At 44.1% G+C, this 17539-nt stretch overlaps 1 protein-coding gene across 2 annotated transcripts in view; it reads right to left on the reverse strand.

The window, feature by feature from the left end:
* The window catches only part of MED14 (mediator complex subunit 14), a 131349-nt gene that overhangs the window by 4913 nt on the left and 108897 nt on the right, over nucleotides 1–17539 (reverse strand). For both annotated transcript variants that reach the window (XM_065438637.2, XM_065438636.2), the window contains 4 exons: nucleotides 15641–15868; nucleotides 10429–10676; nucleotides 8518–8700; nucleotides 5405–5512 (listed from right to left, as the gene is read on the reverse strand). In XM_065438637.2, coding sequence (XP_065294709.2) covers nucleotides 5405–5512; nucleotides 8518–8700; nucleotides 10429–10676; nucleotides 15641–15868 — 767 coding nt within the window. The remainder of the gene's footprint in view (nucleotides 1–5404; nucleotides 5513–8517; nucleotides 8701–10428; nucleotides 10677–15640; nucleotides 15869–17539) is intronic.

Raw genomic sequence — 17539 nt, forward strand, 5'->3', positions numbered from 1 at the left:
CCGGCGACGCCCCTGTAGCCTGTAGCCCTGTAACCATAGCGTCCGAGATCACCCCCTTACACACGCGTGGGTAATCTCGGAGGCCATAAAAAGCCGCACGCGAGTTGGAGAGATTGCCACTAGATGGCTACTGCCTCGTCAGCCGAAGTGAGTAAAACCCGCAGACCGCAGCAATCCAGTCTTTCTTGTTTATGCGGTTCAACCCATCCGAGTCCGTGTCCTTCCGTCGACAGCTACGCTGCCTAAGCTTCGTCAGGCCTCACTAATCCAGTCTTTCTTGTTTGTGCGGTTCAACCCATCCGAGTCGTCCGTGTCCTCCCGTCAACACCTACGCTGCCTACGCCTCGTCGGGCCTCGCTAACACCGCGAGCGATTTGTCGTCCTTTGATGGCGTCGCACAAGCGCAAGGTGCTTTCCCCCGAGGAAAAGCTGAATGTTCTCAACGCAGTCGACAGGCAGCCAGCGCGAAAAAGAGTCGACATCGCCAAGAATCTTGGTCTGCCACCCTCGACGCTTAACAGCATCGTCTCGAAGCGTGCCGAGATACAAGGGAATGCCGCGCTCTTCGGCCCGAAAGCTAAGCAGGCTCGTGGCGCCAAGTATGGAAACCTTGACGAGTCGCTTCTTACTTGGTTTAAACAAGCTCGCGCTGCCGGTGCTAACTTCGACGGCAGCATTTTGCGCGAGAAGGCGATGGAAATAGCCGACCAACTGGGCATCAGTGACTTTGCGGCGTCAAATGGCTGGATCGACCGTTCCCGGAAGAGGCACGGCATCGCGTATAAGACGGTATCCAGGGAAGCAGCAAGTGTAAACTTGGAAACAGTCGACGATTGGAAGGCCACACTATCTGCCATAATTGAGGGGTATGAACCTCGTGACATTTACAATGCCGACGAAACGGGTCTTTTCTTTCGGGTGCAGCCATCCAAGTCGTTAAGCCTGAAGGGCGAAGCATGCCACGGAGGCAAATGCAGCAAAGAACGATTGACGGTGCTCCTTTGCTGCAACATGGATGGCTCGGACAAGCTGAAGCCATGCGTAATCGGAAAATACCGAAACCCACGGTGCTTAACCCTTTCGCTGTCAGGGACGTACCGGTAAGTCATCGCACTTCCCCCCCATAGTGTCACTGACGTACCGGTACGTTCTCTATCGTGCGTTCATAATTTCGCCCCACAGCGCGAAGCTGGCGCTCCTGGATTGGCCACGCTATCTGTTGACTCTTTCTACAAGTTCGTACATTCGCCCCGACCTGTGTTACTCCATGTATTGAAGAGTACGGCGTGACTGCCACTCCCCACTTTCCCTTTGCTGAGTGGCGCGCTGGCTCCGGTGTTCACTGTATCATGCGTCACGCGCGTGTTGTTAAGGGTTCAAGGGTTGTTCTGCCATCTTCACTGGTTTGAAGGTTTTTATTTTTCTTCTGTTGGTGTGCCTGCTACGGAGCGTCAAGTTCAGGCGCACGTGCCGTTGCCTCTCCGAAAAGAGTGACTCGTTGCTGCTTTCGCTCTCTCGCCGCCCCCTCGCTTCCGGCTTGCAGCAGTAAACGTAAAGCCCTCTGAACTTTGTTTAGCCTTTTTCCATCTCCCTCTGTCTTCTTGATCACGCACGGTTACTTTCGGATGGCTCAGCGCGCGGGACCTTCGTCTGCTCATTGGAGCGGTGGCTCAATTCCGATTCAGAATACGAGCCGAGCTCGGATTCGGGCTCGGACAGAGTCGCATGCGAGGAAGAGGGTTCCGCATCGTCAGATTCGGACGTTGAACGGATTTTATAGTCAGGCTGATGATGATGATGATGATGTTTACTAACAGCTGCAGAATACTGAAATGTGCATATTGCATTGACTATGTTATTTGTATACCGATAATAATCAAAAATAAATTCCTATGTTCATCCCCTGTTATGCTCGTTCCCCGAAACCAAGCCGACACTGGGGGTGCGTCACGGCCAGAAAGGTCCGACAGCGAAAGGGTTAAAGAACATTCGCCTGCTGCCATGTCACTATAGAAGCAACAGTCGTGCATGGATGACGGGTTTTTTGTTTGAAGAATTTCTTCGTTATTTCGACAACAAGATGGGCTCCCAGTGCAGGAGTGTTGTCTTTTTTCTGGACAATTATGCTGCCCACGCTAGATACCCGTCGTTTCTTCAGAACGTTAAGCTTGTTTTTTTTTCCTGCAAACACTACAAGCCACTTGCAGCCATTGGATGCCGGCGTCATAAAGAACTTAGAGCACTCGTACAGGAAGTCCATCGTAAAGCGCTATCTGGCGCGTATTGATCGCGGACAGCAGCCTATGACCGTTTCAATACTGGACGCTATGCACTACGTTGCTTCAGCGTGGACTGCAGCGAGCGCGTCAACTGCACAGCACTGCTTCGCGCGGTGTGGCTTTCGCATGGACGGCGGAGATGAAACTGCCACGGAAGCTGTAGAGACAGAAGCAGCCTCTCATGATCAAGAGCTGAGTGAAGCTCTGAATGCGCTGGGTGCCACGGGAGTCACGTATGACGACTACATCGCCGTGGATGCCGCTATCGTGACGTCCGAGTGTCAGAGTATCGCCGAGATCTTTGCAGACTCGGTCGCGAGTGAAGCCTCAGACTGTGATGATGACGAGGAGCACGAGCCGCATGATTCCGGGGAGTTGGCGGACCCGAGCTTTGGAGAAGCCGTCGCGGCTCTGGACCTTCTTCACAGGTACGTCGCACCTCAAAGCGACGCTGAGAGCAATACGGCTTTCCAGGCCATCGAGAAAGCGTGGTGTTTTCCAGCGAGCGGAAAAAACGGCAATCGACCATTCTCGATTTTTTTAAGACCTAAGCTCACTTGATGTCGAAATAAATAAACTGTTTCAAGGCAAAGCTGCACTGTTTTCATTAATTTTCGGACCTTTCCTCACTGTTGCGTTTCCCCGGCTGTTACGTTTTTTTTTTTTGCGGTCCGGTGAAAAACGTATGAACGGGGTTCCACTGTATACAGTAGTAATGGGTGACTTCAATGCAAATGTGGGGAAAAAGCAGGTGGGTGAACAGACAATTGGCAACTACGGCATCGATTCTAGAAACGCTAGAGGTGAGATGCTAGTAGAATTCACAGAAAGGAATAAGCTGAGAACAATGAACACTTTTTTCAGGAAACGTAGCAACAGAAAGTGTACCTGAAAAAGCCTTAATAGTGAAACAAGAGATGAAATTGATTTCATACTTTCTGCCAATCCCAGCATAGTGCAGGATGTAAAAGTGATAGGTAGGGTAAAGTGCAGGGATCATAGGTTAGTGAGGGCTAGGATTCACCTCAATTTGAACAGAGAAAGAGTAAAATTGGTCAAGAAGAAACAGGTCAACTTAGAGGCAGTAAGGGTAAAAGCAGACAAATTTAGGCTGGTACTTGCAAACAAATATGCAGCCATAGAACAGAGAGATGATGATGATGATGACATAGAGGTAATGAATGAAATTGTATCAAGGCTGGCTTCAGAGGCAGCAATTGAAGTGGGAGGCAAGGCACCAAAGCAACCAGTAGGCAAGCTCTCCGAAGTAACAAAGGACCTAATAAAGAAATGACAAAGAATGAAAGTATCCAACTCAAGAGATAAGATAGAATTCACGGAACTGTCAAAACTGATCAACAAGGTGGAAATAAGTGATATTCAAAATTATAATGTGAGAAAGACAGAATAAGCTGTAAAAAATGGACGCAGCCTGGAATCATGAGAACAAAACTTGGCAGAGGACAAACCAAGATGTATGCACTGAAAGATAAGCAGGGTAATATCATCAGCAATCTCGAAGGTATAATAAAAGCAGCGGAAGAATTCTATAATGATCTGTACAGTACCCAGAAGACTGAGGAGTACTCCATTCTAAACAATAATAAACAGGATACAGAAACTCCTCCTATAACTAGAGATGAGGTCAGATGGGCCTTGAAAGACATGAAATGGGGAAAAGCGGCAGGAGAAGATGGAATAGCAGTCGATTTAATCAAAGATGGAGGAAACACAATGCTAGAAAAGCTGACGGCTCCCTATACAAAGTGTCTATCCACTGCATGGGTCCCAGAAAACTGCAAGAATGCAAACGTTATACTAATCCACAAAAAGGGTGATGTAAGAGTAGGGTTGAAGATTAATATGCAGAAGACAAAGATAATGATGAATAGCCAGGCAAAGGAACAAGAGTTCAGGATCACCAGTCAGCCTCTACAGTCTGTGAGGGAGTACATTTACCTAAGTCAATTACTCACAGGGGACCCTGATCATGAGAAAGAAATTTACAGAAGAATAAAAATGAGTTGGAGCGCATTTGGCAGACACTGTCAGATCCTGACTGGAAGCTTACCCTTATCATTGAAAAGGAAGCTGCACAATCAGTGAATTTTACCGCTGCTGACATATGGGGTAGAGACTTGGAGACTGACAAAGAAGCTTGTGAACAAGTTGAGGACCGCGCAAAGAGTGTTGGAACGAAGAATGCTAGGCATAACTTTAAGAGACAGAAAGAGCGCGGTTTGGATCAGTGAGCAAACTGGTATGGACTATATTCTAATTGACATTAAGAAAAAGAAATGGCGCTGGGCAGGTCATGTAACGCGCAGATTAGATAACCGCTGGACCATTAGGGTGACAGAATGGGTACCAAGAGAGGGGAAGTGCAGTAGAGGAAGGTAGAAGACAAAGTGGTGCGACAAAAAAATTAGGAAATTTGCAGATGCTAGTTGGAATTGATTGGTGCAGGACAGGGCTAATTGGAGATCGCAGGGAGAGGCCTTCGTCCTGCAGTGGACATAAATTAGGCTGATGATGATGATGAGTGAGCCCAGTGAGCACGTGCTGTAGCACATCTTTGCGGATGCAAACCACCAGTTTTTGCGAGGCACAGCAGGCGCAGAGCACGGCATCGAGGAGGAGTCGATGCAGCAAACGCAATGTGTCGTTAACATTGTCGAACTTCATCAAACTAGCCCAGCTGCCGCGTGCGTGCGGCGCTACGTTCAAATGGCGCCCTCAGCGCGATCGATGTGTGCAGCCATAGTGCGCAGCAGTCGGGAACGCCTATCGCGCCACTGCTATCTTCGAGGGTGTTGCGGGAAAGCTCACTGCCTGTCAACAGAGTGCACGTGGTCTCGGGTGGGGGAGTTCGATATATCTATTATACGTCCGAACCTGTTCGAAATAAAAAAATTAAAAATGCACGTAATTTTTTAGGTGATATAAAAAGTGTTCGATATATGCAATAATTCTATATATCCGTGTTCGATATATCGAGGTTTGACTGCAATACCAAGGCACAGTTACATGTACCAGCTATATCTAACGCATGACATATTCCATGCACCAACGCACTTGTAAACCAACTATAGTAAGTGGATGCAGCATTCTCCACAGGCACTTACCAGCTCCAACCTCATCAGCTGAACAAAGTCCTTGAGAATGTTGATGGGAGCATTAAGCAGCCTTGTGAATGACATGAAGGCATTGGGCTTGTACGGGAAGCTTGCAACCTGCAATAGAAACAATGAAAAGCATTCATCTTTAGCCTTTCTGAATGTGACAAAATTGACACCTACATATTAGACACACAATTACAATAAAATATTAAAACACCACGCATAATTTTTAATTCATTGCAGAGAATGCAAATGATGCAACATTCCTGTCACAAAGCAAGAAAAACTAACTACAAAATGAGTCAATTTGGATGAATAATTTCCCTTACTGTATTGTTATTCTGTCTTACAAGGCTAGAGGAGCAGTTATATTTTGTTCTTTCCCATGATTTGTGACCTTTTCCTATTAGCAGTGCTGTGCATCACTGGACCACTTGCAAAACCCTTCATGTTTTATCTGAGACAGAAACATTGCTCTCAAATAACTCTGCTACAAAGCCGTGGTGCAAAAACATCAGGCAAAACTAAAGAATGCAATGTGCATGCTCGGTGCTGCCAGCCAGCATTTTCTTTCCGGCATTGCTAACCCCATCCTCCCATTATGCAGTAGGCAGGATAATTGGGCTAGCTGGCAGTACATTGTAGGAGAATGCAGCATTCGAATGAAACACAAGAACAGACACAAGCTAGTGCAAAATCGCAACTGAATTTTTAGGATGCATACAAAATGAATAAAGTGAAACCTCGCAGTAGCAAAGTTGCAACCATAATGAAAATGCATAATTACCTTGTTTAGCGTGAAACAACGGACACAAGAGAGATGACAGGACAAAGCGCTTTATCCCGTCGTCTCTCTTGTGTCCGTAGTTTCACGCTAAACAAAGCAATTATGGATTTGCACCAACTAACCTATCAACGCACTGTGCTGAACGAAAATACCTTTATTATACCTAATATCCATTATAAACATACATCCATTTTATGCTGATATGGGTGATAAACATTTTAGATTTACTTCATTATATTCAATAATGATATATGCGAACTTAATACAAACTGCCCATTGACTCCAAGAGTCCCAGAGAAGTGGAAGAATGCCAACATTGTACTAATCCACAAAAAGGGAGACGTTAAAGAATTGAAAAATTATAGGATCATTAGCTTACTTGCAATATTATATAAAATATTCCCCAAGATAATCTCCAACAGAATAAGAGCAACACTGGACTTTATTCAACCAAGGGAACAGGCAGGTTTCAGGAAGGGATACTCTACAATGGATCACATCCATGTCATCAATCAGGTAATCGAGAAATCCGCAGAGTACAATCAGCCTCTCTATATGGCTTTCATAGATAACGAAAAGGCATTTGATTCAGTCGAGATACCAGTATTCTTAGAAGCATTACATAAGCAAGGAGTACAGGACACTTATATAAATATCTTGGAAAATATCGACAGAGATTCCACAGCTACCTTAATTCTCCACAAGAAAAGTAGGAAGATACCTGTAAAGATGCACGGTGGCATCCTTCCTATGCGCCCCCCTGTGAGCACTAAACAAGCGAGAAACAGGAGGCCACCCTTTGAGCGATTAGTAACGGGATAGCCATCAGTTTTGCAAGCGCACGAAGCCGAAACCGCCTAAGGAACGAAACCCGAATTGCCGCCCGCCCACCCGCCAGCCCGCGCACCAATGCGTGAGCGGTAGTATGTAGACGCGCCGGAGCAAAATAGCTCTAAAACAAACCATGCAACAAAAACTGAGAGAGGGAAGTGCGAGAAAGAAATTCCCTGTATTCCCACATAGTGGCAGCAAATGCCAGAAAAGAAAAAATTAGGAAATTGGCACGCTTCTTAAATGTACAGACGGCACCGTAAATATACAGCATCGACTATTTCGGACTTGTTCGCGGCGCCGTATATTTACGTCATTGACCCTGAAAGGGTTAACAAAGTTGTTCACAATGCAATGCTACCACTGCCAATGTACGTCCTTGCGCTTTTCTTCTATTTGTCACTCAAGCTGCACTCAAGGAGCACTTATGCGTGCTTGGCAGCACACACAACAATGATTCGTGCCATGCTCCACCCGCTATTCGGCCAAGCTAGTGTATTGGCATGACCTCCAGATCGTGTAACACGACACTTTGGTGCACCACCCAATGTCGGAGGCCAGCGCACTGGTATCACCTTCTATCATCAAGTGGTGCTGCTGTTTTATCAGTGAAGATATTTTTGTGCACTCGCTTCTGCCACAGGCACTGCTTAGTCATTATGCAAAAATAAATTCAGTCAATGGCTACCATGTTTAAAAGTGAATACAGTGTAGCACACTTGTGACAATATTAAGAAAAATGAAAAATCTAATCATTATAACCAATCATTGCTATATCTAAAGTGTCATTAAAAAACATTTTTTTAACCACAACGGACATACCTTTTTGGCTCTTAAACCAAATTTGCTACAAGCACTAAAAATAGATGTAGAAAGCAGGCAGTGAAAAATTAAATGTTAATTTGTACCTCTAAACAGCGTGACAGATATTAGGTGCGCTGAAATAGTAAGAAATCTGCACTTGCTTTGACAGGAATTTCAGGTTTACAGCCAAGTGGTGAAGAAACATGGCTCGTTTCTTCAATTTCCATGGCAACCTCCTCAGACAGAGACCGCCAACACAGTGACGCTATTGACGACTGTAAACAGAGACTACGTCACTCTAGCACAAATCCAAGCAAGTCTGATCGCCTACAAGCGTAGTATGAGGCAGCGCATTATTAGAGATATTTTTTGGGCTGTCCTAAGTCTAATAAATTTTATTTTTCTGGCTGAACAAATTTTTTTTTTTACTATATTTCGGTCCCAGCAAGGTCCAGAAAATGGTCGGCGACTGTATATCATTATATGTGGTATTGTTGTAAGTGGACTGCACTGTAGGTATGCAAACAAATATTGCAAGAACTTTGGGCACTTGATGGAAGCAGGTGATCCATCAAATGACACTGCAAATGCTCTACTGTAAGTGCCGCCAATTTGCCTCACATGTTGATGACAGTGCTGCCAGATACTAGGAGCAGGTTTATATACCACACTCAGAAAGTGTTCTAGACAGGCCTACCTTGGTGTCAAAGTATCGCTCCAGCAGCTGGAGCTCTTCAGGTGCCCACTGGTCAGTGGGCCCCGACTGGGAAAGCTTGAGGTGAAGCGACTGGAGTGTGGCAGGGTTCAAGCTCACACGGCACTGCAGTGTCTCTGCCCGGAACTGGATCACACCAGGCTCTGCTGGAGCCAGCATTGTCATCTGCAACAGTGTCCCGTGCACTCACTTAGCTCTCACTTCACCGAAGCAACAGTGTTCCTTTCACCTCCTCACTAAATGGGCCAATTGTCGCCAATGCCAAAACTATGACTCTGTCCTTGGCTGAGATAATGTAAAACTATTCCACTCTGTTCTCACTTCAAATCTACCATTAGCCTTCTCTGATTGGTCAAGCTGTCATGAGCTGTGCCCGTATGGGCGGGGTGTCCGAGACATTTTGACCAATCGGATAATTTGTAATAAAAACAGAATGGAATGGCTTTATGTTATTCCGGCCCTTGTCCCAAACTTCGCCTTACATATGAGTAGCAATGAACTGTGCACAAATATCATGCAATTAAAGTATTCACTTAGATGCAGCTGCTGACAGCTGCCTATATAAGACAGTTCAGAGCTATATAAAATTTTGTGTAAAAAACATGCAAATGTTAGACCCAACATGTTTTAATGAGTGAGTTGAGGGAGGCTGCTTTTTACAATTAAACAGATTTAACCCGACTTCAAGTTTCTTTAACACTTTCCTGCCCGCGGCAAAATAGGCAGTTTTTGAGTAGTCTAGTAGACAATTTTTCTACTGCAACAGCAAATGCTTGGTTTAGAATGTGCGGTATCAATCTGTGGAAGAAGCAATGTGCTTCCTAATGGCATTATTTTCAAGCGAACATTTATTAACAATTCTCTGAAGAAACTATTTCATTTTAAAAATTTTTACAGAAACGAGAAAACTCCATAAAAACATTCATGCTGCTTTGCACTATAATAACATAATAAAATTTCTAAATATGCATTTTAAACAAAAAAGGCTATATACAACATTCCTGCAAATATAAGCTTTCCGCCTGAAGAAGTTCTTTATATACAAAGGAAAATGTTAGCCCTAGTGGCTATCGTGCTTGTGCAGCAGCTCTTATGAAGTGCTGCACGGCACTGCGGAGCACAATAATTGTGCAATGCTGAGGTTCACTCCCGGCCACCTTCTTACACAATGCTACACTCTTTGCGCCGCCACTGGCAAGTGGTCCTGCTCAGATGACACTGACACCCTGCAGATAAGAACTGTGACCTTTAGAACACACCGGATATCTTTAGGTCCGAGTGCGGCAGCAACGAAACGGTTCGGAGTAGAAAATGAAACCTGCTGGTGGATATCTGTTGACATTCTAGGGCTATTTGATGTACTTCTGCTGTCCGTGCTGAAGTCAAAATCAAAATCATCTTCCGAGTCTGTGCTGCTCAAAAAATTGTGACGCTGACTCATTGGAATCCATAGAACTACGCCCTTTTTGAACTGCATCTGTGCACGACGTTGACGCCATGTCAAAAGCTATGAGCGCTTGTCAAGCCTGACTAAAAGGCACTTGAAAAATCCACCTACAGTGGTAAAAAAAAAAACACAAAAGCTAAACTAGAAAAAAAGTTGCTCTTTCATGCGCTAGATGATACTACCTGTCCGAAAGTGCCCCAAGCACAACTAAATATGAAGTTGAAACCATTGTAACGGGCTATCGATGGCCATAGGCACGGACAGGAAAGTGTTAAGCACAATTTTACCATGCTTTGAACAAGATATGAATACGCAATCAAAGCTGGCAATTCGCACCAGAGATTTACCAACACATTTGTGAAAAACTGACCGAGCCACGCAAATATTAACACCAGTGCTATTATGGTAACAATGCTCACATTATCGTGTCTCTGAGCAATTCTTACATTATCATCTCCCTGAACCACACGATGGAGGCTCTTGCGCATGAAAACACAGCCAAGGAAGCGTTCAAGCGGTGAACAATGCGGGGCCAGGGCGCCACCTCCCATGAGTGCCCCAGCTCCCATTCCACCATGGCCGGCCCCACTCTGGCAGGCCAAGTCGAGCGCCTTGTGTGAAAGCAGGGTTGGTATGGCAGCAGCCCATGAGCGCTGCGGAAGCACTCGGGCTGCACCTCCAGGCATTCCCAAACCTGTCAAGAACAAGCAAAATAAAATTTATGTTCTGGGGATTAACATGCCAAAACCACATCCTGTTTACAAGGCATGCCGTAACAAGGAACGCCAGATTGATTTTGATCACCTGGAGTTCTTTAACATGCACCTATTTCTAACGATACCTTCATTCAACCAATTCCTACTGCGCTCACATTCAGTTTGCAACAATGTCGAGCCCAAGTGTGGTGGCTGTTCGCTGAGAAATCGGAGTAGCTATGTGATCAAATTCCTGTCGAACCTCAATCGCGCTTACAGGCTGAAGGTAGAAGCACCTCCAAGAGCAGAACTCTGAATGAACCAGGCAAATGTGCTTCAAGCACTCAAGTTTGGCCAGCTAAATGTAAACCCCATTGAATGCTGCAGATAGAATTGAATCTGCGGCCTCAAGCGCAGCTGCGCAACGCCAGAGCAACTAAGCTATTGCAGTGTGTGTCGAGAACAAGTGAACAGCGATCATGCATTTACTATCTCTCTATTCCCTATTGTGCACGACCGTACATCCCAACATCAAAATCAGAAGCAAAAGGTAACACAGACTGCATGCATCATAAGCCAGATCTGATTAAATCTGAGCCCCAAATTTGATTAGTATGTGTGAATTGTACAGTGAAGCGTTGAAAGACTACATGAGGATGTGTGCTGCTAGTGACAGCATGCCATCATATTGCAGCAAGGTTGTCTTCCACTGTTTACGCTAGTGTTAATGTTCTGCACTAGGATTACTTAAGTAACTTAGTATTTTCCAAGTACAACCAACTCAAAATAGTTTATTTTGTTCCAGCACCATAAGTATTTTGTGATTTCAGGGATAAAGTTCATATTTGTATGAGCAACAAAACTCACTGAAGTAGAAATTCTTACACTGCTAAGGCACTGGATATTTTTAAAGACGAACCTTTAGCTTGGCATCTCCTATATAAATCCTATATGAGAACAGAGAAGCAGTTTTTCTCAGCAGCCAATGCATCGATTTTGATGAGTTTTGTTGCATTTAAAAGAAAAAAGTTAAAATCTATTGACTGTAAGAAGCAGAGTATTATTTAAGCAGTAACTTTTTACAAATATTGAATTGCAAAACTGAAAAATGATTTGAGTGCCAAGTTTCAACACTGAAACTGAGTATAATAAGTAATGGTATCAATATTCTGTAAACTGCACTTATTAAGACCTCTCAAGTGGACAACATTGATGTATTACCATATTTATTCACATAATGAATGAATTTTTCTTGAAGAATTTGCACGAAATTGGGGGGTGCGTTCAATGTGCTTGTTAAAATTTAGAATGATTTTCTTCCCACAGCCACCTTTATGATCCGTTGTACGATAAGGCGTCCAACACGCCGGAGCAGACGCTGAATCGTGTCTCCTACTTTTGTCAGACGCTAGGTGCCTCATCCAGTGTTATTGCACGTCAGAATGCCTCGGTCCGGCTGCCGGGCATCTCGGTAGGTCGCACGCCTCATTGGACGGCAAACCATATTGCGTGTCGCCTACTTCGCCGCAGCAAGTTCAGGGTGCGATCATTATGCAAGGAAAAGAAGAAACTCACTTTTTCATTGGAAAAGTGGGGACCCGCTGTGGTTGCTTAGTGGCTATGGTGTTGGGCTGCTGAACACAAGGTCGCAGGACCGTATCCGGCCACGGTGGCCGCATTTCGATGGAGGCGAAATGCGAGAACACCTGTGTACTTAGATTTAGGTGCTCGTTAAAGAACCCCAGGTGATGGAAATTTCCGGAGTCCCCCACTACGGCGTGCCTCATAATCAGAAAGTGGTTTTGGCAGATAAAAATCTATAACTTTTTTTAAAAGTGGGGAGTGCGTTTATCATGAGAGTGCATTCGTTATGCAAGTAAATACGGTACATATAAACTTGAAGTAGACCACACCAATTAGTAAACAGAACATTTTCAGAACATTTGTAAGCACTGTAACAATTTCATGTAAGCTGCAAATTCATAAATAGAACTAGTCCACTTTATATGATTTAACACATGCAGTTACAGAACTGTGATACCTGTTTTTGATGCAGAGCTATAAATTTGTAAGCTTCATTTTTCAATTATTATTTTAAACCAATAGTTTTTGGGAATTTTCGTAAAGAACTACAGCCCCTAAATCAGCATTCTGCTTCTTAGTGCTACTAGAATAAACTTTCTCTCTCAAATGCAACAAATTTTATTCAATTTGGTCCAGCAGTTGTCTTACAGAAGCATTTCTCCATTTTACAGCTACAGTGAAATCTCGTTACCGCGAACACCACATTAACGAACTTTTCAGAATAATGAACTTTTCAGAAATACCCAGCTGACTTATGGTTTCCAATGTAAAAATATTTCGGTACTATGAGCCTCAGAATACTGAACTTTTCAGCATAATGATTGTTATTCAGTTTTCATGTCCAGGTTAACAATGCCTCAGTACTTAGAACTAATATTCCGAAATATAGAGATTCTTAGATTTCCATGTATATTTCACAGCAGCCAAAACAGCAGACTACACCAGGGGGCAGACTAACCTGTGACGACAAGGCACAGAAAGCGAACACCGTAGCGTAGGCGTTCGGACAACCTGAGACGGTGCTCAATAAAAAAATGCACAGGACAGATTTTTTATTTTTTTTCATCTATTCCCGAGGCGACAAGGCATCGAGCTTTGCGAGCACATGCTCCACCCAGGCAAGTGCCGCCTAACAACGGAGGCGCATCTCTTCTGTCTTTCACGCTTCATACTCGCAGGGATGCCATACAGTCCCACTTTGCACTTTCCGGACAGTGTCATTAACACGTGCTTGCACTTTGGAATAGTTAGGGTGTCCACCTCGAGTGAGACAGCTGAGGTGTCCTCAGGTGTCCAAGGCAAGGAATGTGAAATCAAACAAACAAGAAACATTGCGATTTGGAAGTGACATGGAGCTTCCTTTTTGTCAGTTTTCTTAGCGTCAGCGTCTGCATTTCACACGTTACTCTTACTATACGGTGCTTTGGTGGTGCGTTGTAGCAAAATCTATGAAAAATAGCAACAGTGCGGGTCGAGAGCCAACAGCAACATCCTCATGAATAGCTAAAACGGTGCCAACTTATGAACTGATGGGTTGATGGATGGACTGGTTATAATTTTGGGGCTTTCACTATACTGACCTTTCAGAATAACAAACAATTTTCGGCGGTCCCGCGTGTTTGGTTATATTGAGATTTGACTATTACCTGAACAGGGAGATTGGAGTTCACCCCGAGCTAAAGCTTTTCCATAAGCATAAGATGCAAGAATTTTTGTTTAAAATAAAGTTCCAACAAACAAAATTAAATGGCACCTGAAGGAGATATACTTGCTTGAAACCAACAACAACAAAAAGTTTTTACAAAAACAGCTGGCATGGTTTAGCAGCTGCTAGCAATGTAATGAGGTACCAGTGTCATCAACCCTGGCACATCTGCCTTTTATTACTGGCACTGCTGATACTTGTTAATTCATCAAAGGAGTACAGACAGAGAGATTTTGTCTGGTTTTTATTGCTTTATTGAATAGTCATTGAAACAGTAATTATGCTATGGTGCCTTAATTCCCCAAGAGCACAACAAATAATTATTTACGTTACCTCTTAATGAGACTATTTCAAAGCATGCATCTAGAGTAATGTGGTTTCAGACATGAAACAAAAAAAAAGATACTCATCACATCATCAAAACCTGTTGCAGCAGTCTGTGGTACCAGATACCATGATGCGCACATTCAAAGAAAAGTACACAAGTGGAAGGGCCGATTTGACAGCTTTTGGCAATGCGGTCATTGTACGCCCTTCAATCACAACACTGGATTGAATGGCGGGCTCCAAGTTGTTTGTGAAACCACCTAACAGCGCCCTTTGTTTTTGGTGATGTGTTCTCTTTTTTTTTTTTCATCTCCAAAGTCAAACAGTGCCTGACACATGTTTTGAATGGGTAGTTTAAAAAGTGCTGTAATTAAATATTTGTGGTGCTCTTGAGACACTGACGCTTTGTACCGTAATTATGGAGTCGCAGCTACCTAAAAGTGCAAAAAAAAAAATGGAACACAAAATTTTCATGTAAGTACTCCTTTAATTAAAGGGACAGTAAAAGAATATGAAACACTACACATACAATGCTAGACAGGTATAATGGTCTTTTGAAACCTTCTCAGCATTTAGTCAAAAAAGAAAGAAAAGATAACATATCAGTGGATAAAATTGTTAACTGGAACTTGGCCAAACTACAGCAACAATGGCATGGTCAAGACAGTGCTGCATAATGATGCAGCAATCTTTTTGCAGATTTGGCTGCTCTCCAGAGAAAATCGTGCCACAGAGGTTTTTAGGTTGAATAATGTTTTAGTGCTTCATATGAAACAACATTCAAAAATGAGAAGCTGGCTTCGGCAAGTCAGTGCCACCATCTGTGATGCCACAAGGAGCGGTTTCAGGGATCTCTGTGTGATACTGCTACTAGTAGCAGTACTTTATTTGCACATATTTTTCCACGTTTCCATACCTCTCCTCTTGGTAAGAGTGGGCTAGTATTGCTGCTCAGTAAGAAGAACAAACGAATCTAGCCTCACTCGATGCACTTCTTTGATGTTCTTTTCGCATCCCATATGGAAGGAAACACCAGTCAATGCCAATAACATTTCTCATTTTTGCACCGAAATCAGGTAAGTGTTAGTAGACAGATTCTTCGTTATAGGAGCTATGTTGCAGGCAGCAGAAAGGGCTGTTCAAATTTATATGTCTGAAGGAAGCAACATTTAAACACACATAAAATGCTCCCTTCTGTATTAGTTCATGTTGTACCATCTAATAGTTGGTGCAGAGGGAAATTGCTGCACATGAAACTGTAATGTGCATCCACTTCCTAAATGTACACATAACAAAGACCATATCTTAGGTCTAATGGTCAAGTCAAGCAGTCAATATTTGGCTCACCTTGAGGTGGCAAAGGTGGCTTGTGGTCAAGAGGTGCACCTGTCTGGGGGCTATGCATGGGAGCACCACCAACTGACGGGGGCGCATGTGGTGATGGTGCCAGGCGTGGGGATGGCCGCGGTACAGAAGGGCTGCCAGGCCACGTACCAGGAATGGGTGATGACAGTGACATGCTTCCTGTGGAGCCCCCCGGTGTGGGAAAAGGAGACCCACCCTCTGGGTGGCTACCTGCACCCCAGCAGAACATCTGTTGTCTTGAAATCATCCTCTCAGCTACAAGCAAGCATTGTAACAACATGATTGCTTTTCTCAAAAGTAAAAATAACTCCAATGTGTCAGAAAATTCCTGCATTTAGTGCCATAACCCCAAACTGAACTGTTCAAGGTGACATACTCATGTACTTTAATGCATGTTCTATTTCACCACTACCATTACATGTCCCTCAATCATTCAGACCTGTACGCCATTGCTGTGTGATGCTGTCACAAGGCATTGATCCTCTCAGTGCATGCAGGTGCTGATGTCTTTATGGTGCAACTGGCTGAACATCTGTCGCAGAATCAAAAGGACACAGGTTCAGCTCTGGCAGAACTGCCTTTACAAATTAGGTTACAAATTAGGTTCGGTATTTACTCGATTCTAATGAGTTCTCGATTGTAATGTGCACCCGTTTTCCACAACCAAAATGAAGGAAAAGGAACAACGCTATCGATTGCAACGTGTGTGTCCCAAAAAAAAGAAAAGTCCTTTACAGTACCGCGCACCTCATTCTTTCATACAGAAATATTACTTTCTCTCATTTGGAAAATACAAAGATTTAATCCCAATGCACTAAAGTTGCCATAAATAAAAAAAGCCGCAGTTTCAACCGAAAGGCGAAGCACCAATTATGATATTAAATTAGTAGACAGCTATACGAAAAAGTAAGGATAGTATTTTTATTGGCCATATAAACTTTTAAACATTCGCTTACTAGCTAAATTAACAAGCATGGTGTCACATGCACAGAAGCAAACATCAATACGTCTCACTCAATGACCGGAAAAACTCTTTTATGAAAATGCTGGAGCGAGGAAGTGGGGTAGCAGGAGCGAGGGAATCGACCTTTAGGCGGCCTTTCTCTTCAACACGAACTAAACGACGAGAACACAGCATGGTGCACCTAGATGCGTAGACTCTTGTCTCCGTCGCAGATTGCTTTCAAGATAGGGGCCGCGCAGCCGCGCCGCATGTGGCAGTCGCCAGTGTAGAACGCCTCTCCTGTTTGCGCCAGTCCCATACGCAAGTTTTGAGAACTCCGAACGCCCGCGATGCAGCCCGATTTCCTTTCGTCTCTGCACACATTATCGCTTTTCTTTCAATTGCGACATCTTGATAAACTCGGCATGTCTTTGCAGTTGGCACTTCTATGCTGATAGAGCAAATGCAGAAAACGGGAAGATGGACGGTGCACTAACATAAGCCAAAGGAAGCATTGCCTAAGAACATGTACTGCGGTACATAGGAAAAGCTACGACAGCTAGGCTCGAAGCATGTACGAGGTGGCCATCTTGAAATGCCGATGGTGATATGGTAACGCAGATTTAGGGTCGTACTCGATTCTAACGCGCACGCAATTTTTGGGCCCGTTTCATCGGAAAAGAAGTGTGCGTTAGATTCGAGTAAATAGGGTATTTGTTTACTGTTCACTTACTGAACATGTGACAATAAAAACTTATGTGCTGTGCGCACCAGGCTACCCCCCCCCCCTCCCCCTTGTGAGATACTGGGACTGCTACAAATGCACATACCTTCAGGAGATAGTTTGGCTGGCCAATCTGCTCAAACAAGTGGCTGATTATTTGTAAAACTCAACACATCAGAACATTGCACTGCAAATGAATTCAGAATGGAACATT

The sequence above is a fragment of the Dermacentor albipictus genome, chromosome 1 (assembly GCF_038994185.2).
Source record: "Dermacentor albipictus isolate Rhodes 1998 colony chromosome 1, USDA_Dalb.pri_finalv2, whole genome shotgun sequence".
Lineage (NCBI taxonomy): Eukaryota > Metazoa > Arthropoda > Arachnida > Ixodida > Ixodidae > Dermacentor > Dermacentor albipictus.